The 17085-nt window shown below is 54.7% G+C and overlaps 3 protein-coding genes across 11 annotated transcripts in view; 2 read left to right on the top strand and 1 right to left on the bottom strand.

The window, feature by feature from the left end:
• Nucleotides 1-17085, top strand: part of TXNDC17 (thioredoxin domain containing 17) — a 997418-nt gene that overhangs the window by 419928 nt on the left and 560405 nt on the right. The gene's annotated exons all lie outside the window — the stretch shown is intronic.
• The window catches only part of LOC126939805 (uncharacterized), a 910157-nt gene that overhangs the window by 541815 nt on the left and 351257 nt on the right, over nucleotides 1-17085 (bottom strand). The gene's annotated exons all lie outside the window — the stretch shown is intronic.
• The window catches only part of WSCD1 (WSC domain containing 1), a 392253-nt gene that overhangs the window by 332073 nt on the left and 43095 nt on the right, over nucleotides 1-17085 (top strand). The window contains exons 1-3 of one of the 6 annotated variants that reach the window (XM_050765325.1): nucleotides 10903-11724; nucleotides 13020-13118; nucleotides 15370-16084. In XM_050765325.1, coding sequence (XP_050621282.1) covers nucleotides 15658-16084 — 427 coding nt within the window. In that variant the 5' untranslated portion in view covers nucleotides 10903-11724; nucleotides 13020-13118; nucleotides 15370-15657. Of the gene's footprint in view, nucleotides 1-4223; nucleotides 4326-5550; nucleotides 5779-6168; nucleotides 6279-10902; nucleotides 11725-13019; nucleotides 13119-13176; nucleotides 14537-15369; nucleotides 16085-17085 lie in introns of those variants that run through there. The other 5 variants (XM_050765323.1, XM_050765324.1, XM_050765326.1 and 2 more) reach the window with 5 other exon arrangements.

Here is a 17085-nt window from a genome sequence, read left to right as displayed (position 1 = left end):
TCTGGGTACCTATGGCCCATGCCTAGGAAGTCTAGTTGCTTCTAGACCAGACCAGTGCTCCAGGAGGCTCCTCCTTTCCCAGTCAGGTGCAGATTCCCTATTCCACTTCTCCCTGCCGTCCTCCCACCCCCGACACCTCCGTGTCTGCAGGCACAGCTCAGCAGGGGGTACAATTACCATCTGTGTCACTGGCATCTTTACAGAGGCATATTTAAGTCACTGCAGCACTCACAGGAGAAAGCAAGTAAATACACAGCCCAGCAAAGCGCTGAACCCAGCCTCAGGTCTGCTTGCACGGAGCGGGCATCACTTCACAGCACTATGGGGGGAAAAGCAAAGCAAAGAAAGAAGAAACTGCGTCTTCCCTTTGGAGGTGTTGCCAAAGTTTCTCTCCATCTCTGAATGATGCTTCTTCAGATGATGTGATGTCCAGAGGAGCAAAAGGCAACCTTCACAGGTGGGATAGTCAAGCCTGTGTCACCTTGTGGGCCAGCATCCTGGTGGAGCAGCAGCCAAGAGCTGCATGGGGAAAGGAGGAGATTACTGAGACGCAGGTGCCTCTGGGTGTCGATGGAGTACCTGCTTCCTCATCCCACCACAGTCCCTGGCAGGGGCACGCGTTGCAGTGAGCCATCCGCACTCACCCTCTGGGTCTCCCTGGTGGCCAGTAGAATCCAATGGACTGGATACAGGACTCAGTCTGTGATACAGGGATCAGTCTGTGACCAGAGCAAGGGGAAGCAGCCTCTCGAATTCTTGGGAAGAAACGTGACCACCGTGGGAAGCCTTCTTGGGTTTATTAAAAATATGTCATGCTAGGCACATCATGTTTTTAAAAACACAATTATTTATTTAATAAATATTTAGTAAGTATGCTTATGTGCCAAGAATTAAACTTGGCACCAAGAATACAGTTCTGAATGTGATAGTAAGTTCCCGGGCCATATTGGAGTTTAAATTCTAGCAGTGTGGGCTGTGAGGGTTGGGGAGGAGAAGACACACATAAACCGACAAATACACAGAGAGTTGATAGGACAGTGAGTTTCATGAAGACTGGAAACTGGACAGTGAGGTGGATGCTTTAGCCAGAACGACAGGGCAGCCTCTGGGGAGATGGCATTTGGAGGAAGAGAAGGTATCATAAGCTTGGTGGCTCAGGAGAACATTGCACATGTGGCATTTCTGGAGTTTAGCAAAGCTTTGGGAAAAACCCCTTCTTGTAATATTTACTAAAATGTGTTATGTGCATATTCCACGGCAAATGTTGTTTTGCTTACACACTCAACAGACATTTTATTTGGTCCTTACAGGCACCTCCATAACGGAGGCATTTTCTCTGATTTGCAGATGACAGTGTTGAAGTCCAGAGAGATTGTGACTTGGTCAAGGCGAGAGAGATTTGAGCCCCACCCCCGGCCCTCACCCCCACCTGGGCTTGTCACCCCCATGACTATGACTGGTCAGGCTGCCTTTGTCAACACGATATAGAAGTGTGGGATGGATGATGACTCATCACTGGTTGAATGACTTTTTCCATGGCTGATGATGATTAGATGACTACCGTGAAGGGAACTCATCAGGGTGGTGGCTCAGGCATGGTCCACAGCCCTGCCTTGTCCACTGGTGCCAATGACCTGAATGGGGGTTCAGTGGCCAGTCAGGGTTCAGTGGCCAGTCACGGTTCAGCCTCCTCCCCAACCACCTCTGACCTTGCACCAGCTAGTGCAAAGTCACTGGCAGTTTCTGTGACATCCTGTGTGTTTCACTCTTCCCTGCCTTTGCAAAGGATGCCCCCCACCCTTGTCTGGAATGGCCCCTGCACCTGGTGACCCAGGTGATGTCCACTTCTCTTCTAAAAGCCAGCTTACATGTCACCTCCTCCATGAAGTCTTCCCTGAATTCCTCCACACTGATGTTGCGAGTCAGTTAGGTTCCAATGCACTATCTATCATCTATATCTATCAATTGATCTATCTATCTATCTATCTATCTATCTATCTATCTATCTATCTATCTAACCATCTATCACAGCTAGTTGCCATCCCAGCAGCCATCTACTAACATAGAAACAATTTTGATGAAGTGGGGATGTGCTCTGAGAAGACTGGCCTATCCCCAGAGGATGAATTATAATTAGCCAAACCCATTCCTCTTGGCCAGGTATTGGCTGAGGGGTACTCATAGGATTCATTTCTGGCCAATGGGCCGTGCCAGAAGGCGGATCTGGCAAAAGTTTCCTTACCCAGTGAAAAAAGAAGTTCATGGGAAGAAATGTTCCTTCCTTTCTTGACTTAGGGAATCATCATTTGGGGAAGTCACAAACAGTGCTTCAGTTGTCATTTTGCAGTCAGGAAGGGGCGGTCCAGGGAACACGGAGAGGCCACCCCTGATCCTGACATCAGTGAGCTGCTGAATCACCCAACCTTGGAACTGCCTACCTCCAGGCGTCTTGCTGTCTGAGAACATAAACCCTTTGATTGACACCACTTTTACTTTGCTATTTGTTACTTGAGGCTGCAGGCATCCTGACTGATACAGCAGAGCTCTCTCTTTGTGGTATGTTTTCACTCTGGTCTGTTTTCTCGTCCAGTTCTTCACACTGGAAACTCCTGCAGGGGACTGGTTCTTTTTATCAAAGACTCTCCAGTGTTCAACACAAAATCTAACACACAATGGGTGCCTTGCTTAGTAAATAAATGAAAAGATGGCTGGCTGGAAGGAAGGAGGAATAAGCCATCAGATGACATGAAGTTAGGAGGTGATGTAAATACCTAGGATCCAATAGTTGAGGTCTGCAAAGAGAGGAGCGGACGACTCAAGAGCCAAACACAGAAAGATGGGATTGTTGTGAGGTCAGACCTGTCTGATTCTTAGTCCCAGACTCCTGGGGGGCGGGGGGATACCTTTCTCAGCAGTAAATGGACATATGATGGCAGCTTTGTGGGACCCATTGCTTTTGGGACAGGTATGGTATGCAAGTGACTGTGAAACAGTCCCAGCTATGTGGAGAGAAGAGCTGAGGGGCAAGGCATTGGACTGTGATTAGGAGTGACTCTGTTATCAGCCCTCCCTATCACTTCTCACTGGTCACCATCACTAGAAAGAAGGGCTTTGTCCTGACACTGAAATACTCCTGGCCATGTTGACTCCCAAGTCCTTCTCAACTACTTCCTGAGTTCTTTCATGCACTTCCTTCCTCAACCTCCCTCCCTAGAGTCAGTAGTTGCCTCTAGCATCTACCCACACAGGGGCTGTTTAGTGCTCCCCTGGTGGGTGTGTGTGTGGGGGCTTTGCAGGGCAGGTGCATCGTGACATCGGCACAGATGGCATGGATACCCAGCAGCCTTTTCCTTTCTCAAGTCACCTCCTCCCCTGGTGTCAGCCACATCAACTCTTCTGCTTGATTATTCTGTATCAAGCGTCTGATGCTGCAGACGGCCACTTCTCCTGAATAGTAGCTGCCGGGAAGTGTCTGGCTCCCCAGAGGAGCCGGGCTTGAGTTCTCCTGGGTTCAACTGGCTGTGAGCCTTTTGTGGTCACCCACCTTAGGGCCTCCTCTGTCAAATGGGCACATGAAGGCATCTATAAACTTCTCATGAGTTTTAAGTGGGACAATGGGTACGAGAGGGCCAGGGCTGGCTTCATGGGTATGAGACCTGTGAAAGGCTCTGAATTCTGTGCTCAGAAGGGACCTGTACTGGTTTAATATCCTCCTTTTATCTCTTGAAATTCTTTATTTTAGGCCCTTCAAATTATGTAGCTGGTCATGGAGAGGGCTTTGCAAACCAAACAGCATTGCAAGACTGCACAGTGGGTTGCTGTTGTAATCATAACAACACACACATTCACATTCTGTAAAGGATATATGTGTGAAGGGGGCTTTTCTGCAAGGCTAGGACGTTGAGGCAGCACAGAATTCGTCTCTCACTTACTGTATCCTCTTCCTGGGTTTAAGGATATTAAATCCAGGTGCCTCAAAAATCTTCAGAGCACTCGGCCTCCATGCCGATGGTGCAGACTCTGCTCTAATTCTGCACTTGGCCAGACATGGCTATGCAAACTGCAGTGTGTCTCTTCCTACTCTGGGTGCCACCTCACTGACCCGCGTAAGGAGGGACTGTGACTGGTCCCCAGGCAAGCGCTTTCCCTGCCACCTGCACCTGTTGCAAGCCAGCTCCTCGGAACCAGGCCAAGCAGCTCTGCCCCTAGCGGGAGTCGGAGGCATGAAACTCCCTTTTAGGAAGACCCAGTAAGAAGCACCGCCACCTGCTCCTGCTGCCTGTGCTGTCCTCAGCTTCTGGGAGCATCTTAGCAGCCAGCCCCGGGTGAGGACAGGGTCCACCGGTGCACCTGGCAGAGCAGGGTAGATGCTGTGACTTGGGGGCTTCGGGGGAACAGGGTGGGGCTCCTCATTGGGAAAAATCTTTAGGTTTGGATTCAGCCTTTATTTAAAGAGGGGGATTGTGTATAGACTTGTGTGACTGTTCAGCGTCTTTCCACCTCGGTGTGTGTGTGTGTGTGTGTGTGTGAGAGAGAGAAAGAACCTGTGGGTCAATTGCCCAGTGTGCCCCTCTATCCGAGAGTGTGTCTGTTAGTAGGCACCCGTGTGTGGCATTGCTTCTGTGGGTGACTATGTCAAGGCGTGGGTCTGTCACAGTGTGCGGTGTGGAGCAGTATGCTAAGCCCGTGGCCGACCCCCGAGTGTGTAGACACGGGAGCTGGTGTCAGGGTGTTTGTAGGGCTGCGGTTCTGTGTAGGTTTGTCTCAGATTGTGTGAGAGTGTGGGTGTTCCAGCAGGTGCTTGTTTCTGAGTGTGAATGTGTGTGAAGCTGTGACCGTCTGTCTCTAGCTCTGCATGGGACGGTGATCCGGGGTGTGTGTGTGTGTGTGTGTGTGTGTGTGTGTGTATTAGAGTGCTACAAACTGTGTGGCTGTGTGTGTACGTGTGCGCGCGTGTCACGGCAGCCCAGTCTGCTTCTAGGTGAGTGGGGCAGAGCCCCGAGAGTGTGTGTCTGAGTGTGGGTGTCGGTGTCTCTGTCTGGGAAGCAGTGGTTCGGGATGTGTGTGTCAGGCAGTGTGCGGCTGTCGCTGTGAGTCTGCATCGGAGTGAGAGTGGTGGCGTGCTCCTCTGCGCGGCAGTGCCCCGTGTGTTTGTGGGTCTGTGTCTGGGTGTGAGCGTCATGGTGCGTGTGTTAGAGCCCGTGGGGCTCCGATGAAAGGCTGTGGCTCTGGGTGACTGGTGTGTGTGTGTGTGTGTGCGTGTGTGTGTGTATTAGAGTGGGTGGCGGCGTCTCTGCTCGGTACTGGCGCGTGTGGTCCGCCCCGCGCGCGTGTCTCGCGGGCCCGGGCAGGGCGTGGGCCCCCTCCCGCGAAGCCGCGACCCCTCCCCCGGGCGGCGGGCGGTGCGCACCGGCGCCTCTAGGACCCGGCGGCGGCCGGCCGCTGTCCCCGGGCCGCGCGAGTGAGCATGTGCAGAGCCCGGCGCCCGCTCGCCCGCCCGCCCGCCCGCCCGCCGCTCGCCCGCTGCCCGCCCGCTGCCCGCCCCGGCTCCGCGCCCGCCAGCCAGCCCCGCCGCTCAGCCCGGACGCCAGCAGCCCCGGGGAGCCAGGCGGCGGCGCCCTGTGCTCGGGCGCGTGGGTCCGCTCGCCGCGGGCGGCCGGGGGCGTGCGGGCGCCTGGGCTCCTGGGCTCCGGGCACTACGGGGGCTGCGGGCTCGGCGCCCGGGGGAGGCGGGCCGTGGGCGCGGGTGCGGGCGCCCCAGCCGGCCGCGATCGCGGGGTGAGTCCTGTCTCCCGGCGCTCCATCCGGACCCCCGCGCGGGCTGGGAGCAGGGTGTTCCCCCCGCCGCGGGCAAACAAGTTTGTGCGGACGCCGCTGGGAGCGCGGCGGGGCTGCACCTGCTCCGGCTGCCGGGCGGGCTTGCGGGGGACGCCTTCCCGGGGGCCGGGGTGGCTCGGCCGGGGCAGGGGAGAGTGAGCGGGTGCGTGCGGGGCGCGGGGGGCGCTCGGCGCGGCCGGGATGGGGCGGGGGTGCGCGAGGCGCCGCACGAGCTGCGTCGCCCTCCGGAGTCCTGAGAGCCCGTCCGTTTCCTGGGAGGGCGCTGCGGCTGGGCCCGGGGAGGGGGCGAGGGCAGGGTGTGGGGTGCGCACAGCCTCCCTCCTAGGCGGCGACGTTTACCCAGAAGCAGGTCCCTCTCGTTCCGCTACCAAGAGAGGCTTCCGGTCAGCGGAGGGTTTGCTCCGTCTCTTGGTGAACTTGAACAGAGGCAAAAGCAAAACGTATGTATTTTGTCCGGAAAATTACCCAGTGTAGAGCTTTGTGTCTTCGTAGGTTTGGACGGAGACTCACGACTGGAGGTTGCTAAACTGCGTTTTTCTTGGCTACTCTGGAGCGTACCTGGCTGGGTCCCCTGCCTCCGGTAACCTCGCTGGTGGTTTTCCTGAGCATTTGTGCTCCTGGGATGATGCCTGCTCTGCTGATCGGGAATGCGGGTGGGGAAGAGGACCGCGCTTCCTTCCACTGGGCGGTGGGAAGGCTGATATAGGAGTTCTAGCCCCATAGCCCTGCACTGGGATCCAGCTGCTCCCCATACTGGCCCTGCCCCTGCAGCTCCCAAGATGGACAGATGCAGGACTCCCCTGTACTTTTCTAACATGAGACACCCGCATCCCTCTTGTTGCTGGAACAGCATGCTTAGGTTTACGGAGGCACTTGGGTTATCCCACTTTGGGATCAGGAGTGGGGGCCTTTCTTTTTTCCTCTGATTTGCCTAGGTTGTCAGGCACAGAAAGGGTGGTGGGGAGTGAAAGTTAGAGGAGGTATAAAGCTGGCTTGCCCTGTGCTATTTGCAGTCACCCCCTCCCGGTGGCTGCAGGTGCTGGGGAGAGAGCTAGGGGAGGTTTCCTTGGGCTATAGGAGAATGAGGTTCGTCTCTCTCAAGCATGCTCCCCACCCCCACGCACTTAGATTGGCCCTCAGGAGATCCTCCGGGAAGAGGCCTCAACCGGCCGCCAGAGCCCAGGGTTTCTAGGAGGAAGAGCAGGAGCTCTCCCAGGCACGGGGGCTTGGTGGTTGGGCTGGTGGCTGAGCCTGACTGCCTCATCTTCCCCGCCAGAAGGCCCTCACCTGTGGCTGCATCCGCCAGCCCTCAGCAGGGCCATTTCCACAGCTCCTCTGTAAAAATGCCTTATTCTGGGGTGAGGGGATCCTTCTCTTTAGTGGGCATTGTGCTCTATGGGGTACTGTCCTGCGGCCTTTAGCATGTCTGGTTGGAAGTGAAGAGAGGCTGGGATAAGGCAGAAGGCCAGACTCCTGTCTCTTCCTTCCGAGCAGAAGCGGATATTCAGGCCCACCAGTGGGTCTGCTGCTGAAGCTTGAGTCTCCAACCTGATAAGTTCAGCCAGAGCACTGGGGAGTGAGTCACAGAGCTGGTTCCTTATGGCATCGGCCTGAGCAGGTGACTCAGAGCCTCTGAATCCGGAGCCTCCAGGCCCCGATGGAACCCCTCGAGCAGGGCCTCTTGGGAAGTGGTGTTTCTCATCACAGAAGCCCCAAGCTTGTACTCCCATCCGGCTCAGACCTCCATCAGCCTTGGTGAGACCAGCTCCCCAACTCTTTCTCTGGAGGCACAATGAGGTCAAGGCCAAGGACTTTGGGGCAGCTCAGTGTTTAGACCTTCAGGGTCTTAGGCCTTAAAATGCAGGTGATAATCATGTACACTAGCAGGGCCAGAGATGGCCCTAACATCCAGGGCTGCTCATCTAGGGAATGAGGGAGTGAACGTGGCCTTGCGCTCACTACCTTCTCCCTGGGCCTCCTGGGCTGGCCTTCACATTCTTCCTTTAATCTCTCCTCATCATGGCTTTGCTAAGCGTGTTGACATACGCCTGAAAAATTATCGTAAGTGTGCCACTTGGAGAATGTGATCAGGGAGGAACTCTGCATATGTCCTGCCTCCTGGTGTGGATGTGAGAAGTGGATGGAAGAATGGGCTGGGTTAATTTCATCAGCTGGTAGCTGTTAAGGCCCCTCCCCTCCACTTCGCTTCCCTTCCTTTGCTTTTGAAAGCCCCTGGAGATGTAAGCTCCCTCCCAGAGGGTGGCTCCCTTGACATGAGGGGGTCATGAGTATTCTGAGGACAGGGATGTGCAGCAGGGTGTGTTGGGCTCTCTCCCACAGCCCGAGTCCCCCGTCCCATTGGCAGGTCTGACTCTGGTTGGGCATTCCACTCATTTGTCCACCTGTATCCAACTCACTCAGTGGAGTTTGAACACCTGTTTGCCTTCCAGGTTCTCAGATGGACTTGAGACGACCCTTAAGCTTTCAGCACCAGGTGGAAGAAAAACACGAATAAGTGAACAAAATAAGGTTCTATAAAACAGATAGCTCAGGCCAGGCGTGGTGGCTCACACCTGTAATCCCGATGTTTTGGGAGGCCGAGGTGGGCAGATCACCTGAGGTCAGGAGTTCGAGACCAGCCTGGTCAACATGGCAAAACCCCGTCTCTACTAAAAATACAAAACTGGTGGCGTGCACCTGTAATCCCAGCTACTAGGGAGGCTGAGGCAGGAGAATCGCTTGAAACCAGGAGGTGGAGGTTGCGGTGAACCAAGATCATGCCACTACATTCTAGCCTGGGTGACAGAGCGAGACTCCATCTTGAAAAAGGAATAAAAATAAAAGAGATAGCCCAGAGATAGGCTGGAAAAGGTTGAGACTGGCTATTTCAAAAGTGAGAAAGGCTGCAAATCAGGTGCCAGGAAAGGAAAAATGCCGGCTCCCACGCTGGTGCTCTGTCTTTCTGTGTGGACCCAGCCCCTAGCACGGTGTTTGGGAGGATCTCTGTCCTTGGTATTGCACACGTGAAGATCATGTGATATGGTTGATGATGATATGCACTTGGAATCAGAGCGATTTAGCAATAGCTGTTTGGATTTGTTCAGGCTAATTGGCCTTCTCTGTCTCAGATTCTGCATCTGTATGATGGGGATGGTAATGATTTTGGCCTCACAGATATGTGGGGAGATCACTCATTCGTTTTTCCATCTGACCATTCATCCAATGCACTTGGCAGTTGGTGAAAGTACCTTGACCTCTAATATGGTAGGTTAAAGTTTTTATTTATATGAACCCCAGCAGTGGGTTAACTGAAGGGGCTTTCCTCTTTTGCATGGAATGGAGTTCTGACCTATTATGTTTTATACCCTTTTAGCAACATATTAAAATGTTGAATCTTTTTTCAAGCTCTGAAGTTCAAACTCTTAAGAGATTTCTTGTCTCATCAAAGACAAGGATCCCACTCCACTTGCATTTCCCAGACCTTGATCCCCCAAAGGACCCAGCAGATTTTTGTTTAGTGGGTCTCTTGCTCTTTTTTTCAGTCTCTGAGACACAGTCGTGAGGAATGTGAGTAATGGCAGCATGGCCCTGAGCACTGAAGGATGTCCAGTCCAACAGGTACTTATTTTCAGGGGCATTCCCTGTGCCCCACCCAGAGGTGGGCAGAGGCACTGACTGTGCCTTTAAGAGGCCCTCAGGCTGGAAGGAGAGGCAGGGACATCAGCAGGGAACCCTGACCCAAGACCACACACCACCCAGGCACACTTTGTAGCAGCATCCAGCCTCGTTGCTTAGTGCCTAGCACTGAGGAGTGGTTCTGCTCCAGACACCAGGGAGGCTTTGTGGAAGAGGTGGCATGGGAGCTGAAACTTGACGGCCTGGAGCATTTCAGAGCCATAAGATGGGGCACAAGCGTCCCTGGCTGGTGGAAGGGCATGCGTGAGGGTGCTTGAGGCATCTTTCGCTAACCAGGTGATGCCCTGGTGGGATACAGGGCTGGCTTGTATATCCCTGGGAAGCCATTACAGGCTGTAGCATCATTAGCTCCTCATAGTAGAAAGATCACTTGCTTAGATGAAAAGGGACAGCCTTTTGGAGAGGGAATGAGGTCCAGAAGCCAGGCACTATGCCCGATCGGGGCAGGGGCAGGGGCAGGGGCAAGGGGAAAGTCACAGGAGGGGAATCCAGGAGCTGTGAGCCCAGCTGGAGGCTCCTGCATGTACTCTGCCCAGGTCCTGAAGCTGAGACCCCCCTGGCTGCCAGTCATTGAGGCTGAGGCTTCGAGCTTCTAGGACCCAGACGCCCATCACCTTCATATCTGGAGAGCGACATTCTGGGCCCTATTCTCGTCATTAGGGCTCCTGCCCTGCAAAAAGCAGGCAGCTCCAAGTCCCAAGAGATTTGCAGCCCTTACTGCAGCTGCCACAGTAGCTGAGATCCTTCTGGGGATGTCTGGTGTCATTTTCCCTTCAGCTGCCACGGCCTGTTCTCTCTGACCGGGGGTCGCAGGGAGGTAGAGTCACCTGACTGAACCCCAGTGGTCACTAGCTGCACCTGGGCCAGTTCCGAGTTCTATCCTGCAGCCCCTACCCCCAGGGACTGCCTCCTCTCCTCTCCCTGCTGCCACCCCTCAGTCTCTGGACCCCTAGCCTGGCTGAGAGGTGGCCACCTGACCAGCCCAAGCCAGGCTGGGCAACTGCCACTCCCTCGGTCCCAAATGGCCACAAAGTAATAGACAAAAGCTCAGGTTGTCTGAGTCCCCAGGTGCTCTGGACTCCTGTTCCCTTCCTGAGACTTCCAGAAGCCCCTTTGTTCTGTTACTCTCCTCTCATGCTTGACAGGGAACTCAGGATCTCCGTCTGCAGGCCCTGCTCTTCTCTAGGGTGACCCCAGGGCAGGGCAGTGAGTGTGCACCTTTGTCCAGCCCTGGTGTGCCTCCTCTACCCCCAATAGGGCCAAGCCCCAGGCAGGGATAGAACTCCCCACCCCCCCGGCCCCAGCCTTCCCCTGAAGCACTCCGCAGGGTTCCAAGATGGGAGGTGCCCACGGGAAGCACACCTTGGGGAAAAATTCTCCAGACTTTCAGAGGGGAAGGGCCCCAGGCTGCCTGCCAGTCCCAGTGGGCTGGGGTGTGAACACTCACCGACAAGGCACTGTCTGGAAGGCTTGGCTGGGGAGACCCCATGTGGGGCATCATCTCTAGGAGCTTTGGCCCGGCATGACCTCAAGAAGGTGCTGACGGAGGCGCACTAAACTCCTCTCGAGAATACATCTTGCCTCGTGTGAAGCCGGAGCTGGGAAGGGGAGAGAAATAGGAAGCTTAGTGGGCATAATAGAGGCTCTGGGAGCAGGTGGCCTGGTCTGAGTGCTGGCCCTGATCTGTCTGGCTTTGGGCAGCGTACATCACCTGGCTCAGCTTCAGAGACCTCAGTGCTCAAATGGGGTATACAGGGCATTGCTTGGTGGGTTGCCTGGAGGAAATGAGATGGTGGATGGTGCAGGTACAGCCCAGTTCAACCTATTCACACTGCAAATGCTTCATAAATGGTGGCATTGACAAAGCAATTGCTAACAGCAGTCTCAGCATGGGGATCAGCTGCGAGCAAGAGTGGGATCCTGGGTGCACTCCAGGGACTGTGGGGGCTCAGAGCTGGGGAGAGGCCTCTCGAGTCTGACTTCACCAGTGGCACAACTACTACAGGCCCATCCTCCGGCTTTTCCTTGCTTGCCTCTTTTGCATTCATAACCAAGCCATGCCACAGTCTATAGGGAACAGAGCCACAGCGGATTCATGTCCACTCCCTCATTTGATCCCGTAAAGCACGTTTACCCCCATTGAACAGATGATGAGCCTGAGGCCCTGCCCTGTGCAATGCTTTGCTCGAGGTAGGTTTACTGTCATGGACAGCCTTCTGGCTTTCGGGTGTAGTGGGTATAGCTGATGGCCTCCCAGGCCCTATGCAGACGAGCAATGGCTAGGATTCTGTCCCCGACCCCAGGTGTTGGCCGGTTCTGCTCTCTGACTGACCTCATGGCTTGGCTGTGCGCCCTTGTGCAGATGCTCCAAGTTTCCCAGCCCACCCCCAGGCCTCTCGTGGGTTCAGTCACTCAATAAACATTTACCATCGCTGCCCTGCTAGCTGTGGGCTGGGATCTGGGAACATGGAGATACACCAGGTGTGATCTCTGCCCTGGAGCGGGGCTGCCAGCCTTGAGGAGAGTGCCACGTTGTGATGTTGGCTATAAAGTGTGGTGGAAGTCCAGGGCAGGGTGACAAGTTCCTGATGCTTATTTTTTATTTGTTTATTTTTTTTGAGACAGAATCTTGCTCTGTCAACAGGCTGGAGTGCAATGGCATGATCTTGGCTCACTGCAACCTCCGCCTCCCGGGTTCAAGCGTTTCTCCTGCCTCAGCCTCCCGAGTAACTGGGACTACAGGTGCACGCCACCACGTCCAGCTAATTTTTGTATTTTTAGTAGAGACAGGGTTTCACCATGTTGGCCAGGCTGGTCTCCATCTCTTGACCCTGTGATCCGCCCGCCTCGGCCTCCCAAGGTGCTGGGATTACAGGCATGAGCCACCGCGCCCGGTCTTTTGTTTCCTCCTACCGGCCTACCCGCAGTGAGTTTTCCAGGCTGGGAATCTGCTTTGTGATTTTAAAAGTTGGGAGTGCAGCCTGCTTCATAGAAGACCTGGGCCATGGAAATCTGGCCTGCACACGGCTGGCTGTGGTGTCCGCACCAGCACCTACCTCCCCAGACCAGGGAAGCCTCTTTTGGAAGGGGGGCACCAGAAAATACTTTGGAGGACCGTGGGATCCTGGGTGAGATGGATTGAATCCTGATTCATCCGCTCTGACCACTCCCTACCTCAGCCCTACTTGTACTGTATATCCAAATCCTATCTAGAAAATCTATACAGAATTCACAGTATACCCTGCCTTCAAAATTCTGAACTGTTGAGCTCCTGCCTGCCTTTCTGCTCCATCCCATCAGAAACCTTCTCACAGCAGGAGTGCTACCCTCTCCCCTTCAGTGGTACAGGATGGATGTGATCCCTAGTTTGTAACCGGAGCCCCTTTGTGAACAGACCTGGAGACCCCTCCTCATAGAATTACATCATAGAAAGGATGACATAAAGCTCAGCCCAGGCACTCTTGTTAACTCCATGCTTCTGAAAGCCCTCAGCTCCATCAAGCTGTGTTCCTGGACTGCCTGGGGGCCTGTGCCCATGCACTGCTCCATCTCTCCCACGTTTCAGGCTTCATCCATGGCTCTGGGTAAGTGGAATTTGAGATTTCACTGCCCTGACCCCAGAGGAGCAGGTTTCTGATGTCAGGATTTACATATCAATTTATCTGTGGTCTCGTTTGTTTTTAAGATGTATTCATAAATGAAGATCACTGAGCATCCGCACTCCCAGGCCTCCTGCTGGGGCCGGGGTTGGGAAAATGACAGAGGCATGGCCTGTAGCCCTAAGTAGATGACAGACTTTGGAGGGTGACTGACAAGTAGATGGACAGTTCTGATCAGCCTTACAATGGCGAGTGCTGGGCTGAGGGTCAGCAGGGGCTGCGGAAAGCCTGAGGAATCTTCAGGGAAGCTTTCTCTGAGGAACAATATCTGGCCTGAGCCTTGGAGGACACACAGGGATTTGATAAGTGAAGAGGAAGGAAAAGGCATAAATAAAGGGTAGCTTGTGCAAAGGCACCGAGGCAGATGTGCTGTGGTTCCTGGTGGTTCTGCTGGAACGTGGAGTGTGTGTGCGCATGTCTGCATTTGAGATGAGGAAGCCAAAAAAAGAGACCGGGCAAGAGATGAGGCTGGATGGGCTGGATCACGAAGGGGCCCTTGTATGTCATGCCGAGGGACTTAGCGTTTATCCAGTAGCCACGGGGAGCTATTGAAGGGGGTTTTAAGCAGGGGTGCGCCATGATTAGATTTGCGTGTGAGGAGGATCACCCTGGCAGCCTTGTGGAAGATGGATCGGAGGGTCCAAAGCTGGAGGCAGAGAGATCAGCCAGGATTTCTTGGGATTTTCTCTGAGGTTTTACAAATCTGATGAGGCTGTCTGGGGTGGGCCTGGCAGATACGTCAGCCTAGAAAATAGAAGCTCTGGAGAACCGTCTGCAATTTCCAAACCCAGAATTTAATTCCAGCTTCATTTGCTGATTACTGAGTCTGCTACCTCTGCCCCAGCCTAAAGGACCAGCTGACCCACATTTCCACATCTCTGCCCTCCCCAAGGGCCTCAGAACCTGGCGGCCCTCACCGTTTAGTCAGAGAGGCTCATGCCTATCTGGGATCTTTGTCCCAAGCCTCCAAGCTTTCTGGGGGCCTGGAATGCCAGCTCAAACATTGTCCTTCCTCTCACACCCGTTGTCTATCCCTGGTGCACAGAGCAGCCATTGAGTGGCTGCACAGGCCTGGCGGGGGGCCCGGGCCAAGTTAGTTACGGGCAGTGGCTTAGTCACGCTTCTGGGGGCCTTTTTTTCTGGGATAAGCCTGTCCTTGTGCTAAGGGCTTCGCTCACACAGCAGCCCAGGTCGTTGCAGCTGCAAAACCCTCTGCCAACCCCAAAAGCACGCTTCAGAGGTGCCGCCAATGGGAACCGAAACCCAGAGTGACAGCTGAGTCCTGGGGAGCGGAGAGACCCACAGAAGGCAGATCAGAGAGCCTTCCGCCTTCTCTGCTCCGGGTGCTCGGCCTCTGTTTGCAGGTGCACGGCTCAGGCGCTACCCTGGTCCTTTGATTCTGGCCTCTGGAGTCCAGGAGGCCTGGGAAGGCTACGCAATCCCCTCCCTCCCCTGGGCCCCATCCTGTGTGAAAGCCAATTACCAGCCTGTGCAGAAGCTCCTTCCAACCCGGGCCCACAGTTCCAGTGCACCGCTGGGAGTCAGCTGATTACATGCATACACCAAGCACCTGCAGCATAGTCCTGCCTGGGCTAGGTGCATTTATATGTGGTAGTGTCTCACGGCAGGCTGGGCCATGTAGTCATTGAGAGTCCAGGCTCTGCACACAGACTCTTCCAAACCTTGGCTCTCCTGTTTACCAGCTGTGTGGCTTGGGGAAAGCTAGCTAATATGCCTTCTTTTGCCACAGTTTCCTCATCTGTGAAACAGGGATATGATATCTCTACCTTGTTGGATTGGTTTCAGGGTTAAGTGAGATAATATGCAAAGTGTTTAGCTGAGTGCCTGACACACAGGAAGGGCTGAGGAAAGAGCCCCTGCTGCTGTTCCTGCTCCTCCTTATTATTTCTATCATCCTCATTACTCCTCAAGGGGAGAGCTGTTATCCCCATTTTGCAGATGGGGAAGCTGAGGCCCAGCAAGGTTAAGCAACCTACCCAGTGTGACACAGCTGGCCAGTAACAGAGCTGAGATTTAAACCTGGCTTTGTCCAGTGCTCCTGCAACACAGCTGGTCCCTTGGATAAAGCAAGCACAGGGTGAGGGGTGTCCCAGCCTGGGAGTGCCGCATAGTGGACCCTCCTATTACATCCCAGTGTTCTTTCTCCACCTTCCAGATTTCTGCACCAGGAGATGAGGGTCGGTGGAGCCCTAGAATGGAGATGTCCTTGACACCTGGGCAGAAGCTGCAGCTGCAGGACCCTCTGGCCACTGGAGATAAGTAATGGTGCCATTTGCACACCTACTGGAAACGGGAAAGGAACAGTGAGTGACCCCAGGCGAGCACAGGCAGGTGCCAGGAGCCAGGATGCAAGGATGACGTCTCCGGAGGCCCTGGCCTCCCTCCCGCCTGGGCGCTAGGAGCCATCCCGGGGCTCCAGCCAGGAGCCCTGCTGCCCAGGGGCATGGCCAAACCTTTCTTCCGACTCCAGAAGTTTCTCCGCCGAACACAGTTCCTGCTGTTCTTCCTCACGGCTGCCTACCTGATGACCGGCAGCCTGCTGCTGCTGCAGCGGGCCCGAGTGGCCCTCCCACAGGGCCCCCGGGCACCTGGCCCCCTGCAGACCTTGCCAGTGGCCGCCGTGGCCCTGGGCGTGGGCTTGCTGGACAGCAGAGCGCTGCATGACCCTCGAGTCAGCCCAGAACTGCTGCTGGGCGTGGACATGCTACAGAGCCCCCTGACCCGGCCCCGTCCCGGCCCCCGCTGGCTCCGGAGCCGCAACTCGGAGCTGCGTCAGCTGCGTCGTCGCTGGTTCCACCACTTCATGAGTGACTCCCAGGGACCGCCCGCCCTGGGCCCCGAGGCTCCCAGGCCCGCCATCCACAGCCGAGGTAGGCGCTCAGCTGCATTTAGGGGAGCTGTTCCCAGGACCCCTATTCAGGGTCACAGGTTTGGTGTCGTCTTTCTCTCTTCAGGTTCGTAGCCTTCACCGCTAGATGGTTCTTTCCTTCTGCTCTGCAGGTCAGGAAGGGACCTGTGACGTGAAGTCCTTTAGGGTTTTGCTCACTCACCGGCTGGAATTCCACATGACTCAAGGCTGAGATGTTGTGAGCAGGTCACTTAGCACTCCGGCTTTGGATTCAGACAGACGTTGGCTGGAATCCTGGCCAACAATTTTTTTGTTTCTCAGGCGGTGGATCACCTGAGACCAGGAGTTCGAGACCAGCCTGGCCAACATGGTGAAACCTGTCTCTACTAAAAAAATATAAAAATTAGCCAGGTGTGGTGGCACATGTATAATTCCAGCTACTTGGGAGGCTGAGGCAGGAGAATCCCTTGAACCCAGGAGGCAGAAGTTGCAGTGAGCCGAGATTGTGGCATTGCACTCCAGCCTGGGTGACAGAGCAAGACCCTGTCTCAAAAAATATATATAATAATAATAAAAATAAAAATATAACTGACGAGCAGAGGGGAGGGCTCAGCCCTGAGTGCAGAGCGTGTATGTCTCAGGAAACCAGTGGCACCCCTTTACTTTAAGTTACCCCTAATGACTTATAGAGGTGATGGAAGGGACTCCAGTAAAAGCAAGAGAGATTGTGGCTAGATATAAGCAGAACTGATATCCACATTTATATACCAGTATGGTCTTATCAGTTGTTAAAGTAATTGCACTACTTCCAGGTTGGTTGGTAAATGGTTCCTGACCTGGGCCGCTGGGGGGTGCCTCTACATTCTGGCTACCTCCCCAGTGGCCCCCAGACTTCCCCCTTATCCAGCAAAGAGAGGGTTAATGTGATTCCAGTACCAAATGGTGGCAATTCCGAACGGTCAGTGCCCTCCATAGGTTGTCCAGTATTGTGAATGTGTGCCAGGATTGAAGGAAGAATTTGCT

The sequence above is a fragment of the Macaca thibetana genome, chromosome 16, assembly GCF_024542745.1.
Source record: "Macaca thibetana thibetana isolate TM-01 chromosome 16, ASM2454274v1, whole genome shotgun sequence".
Taxonomy (NCBI): Eukaryota; Metazoa; Chordata; class Mammalia; order Primates; family Cercopithecidae; genus Macaca; species Macaca thibetana.
The sequence above is the reverse complement of the archived record's forward strand: the minus strand, read 5'-3'. Positions and strand labels throughout refer to the sequence as shown.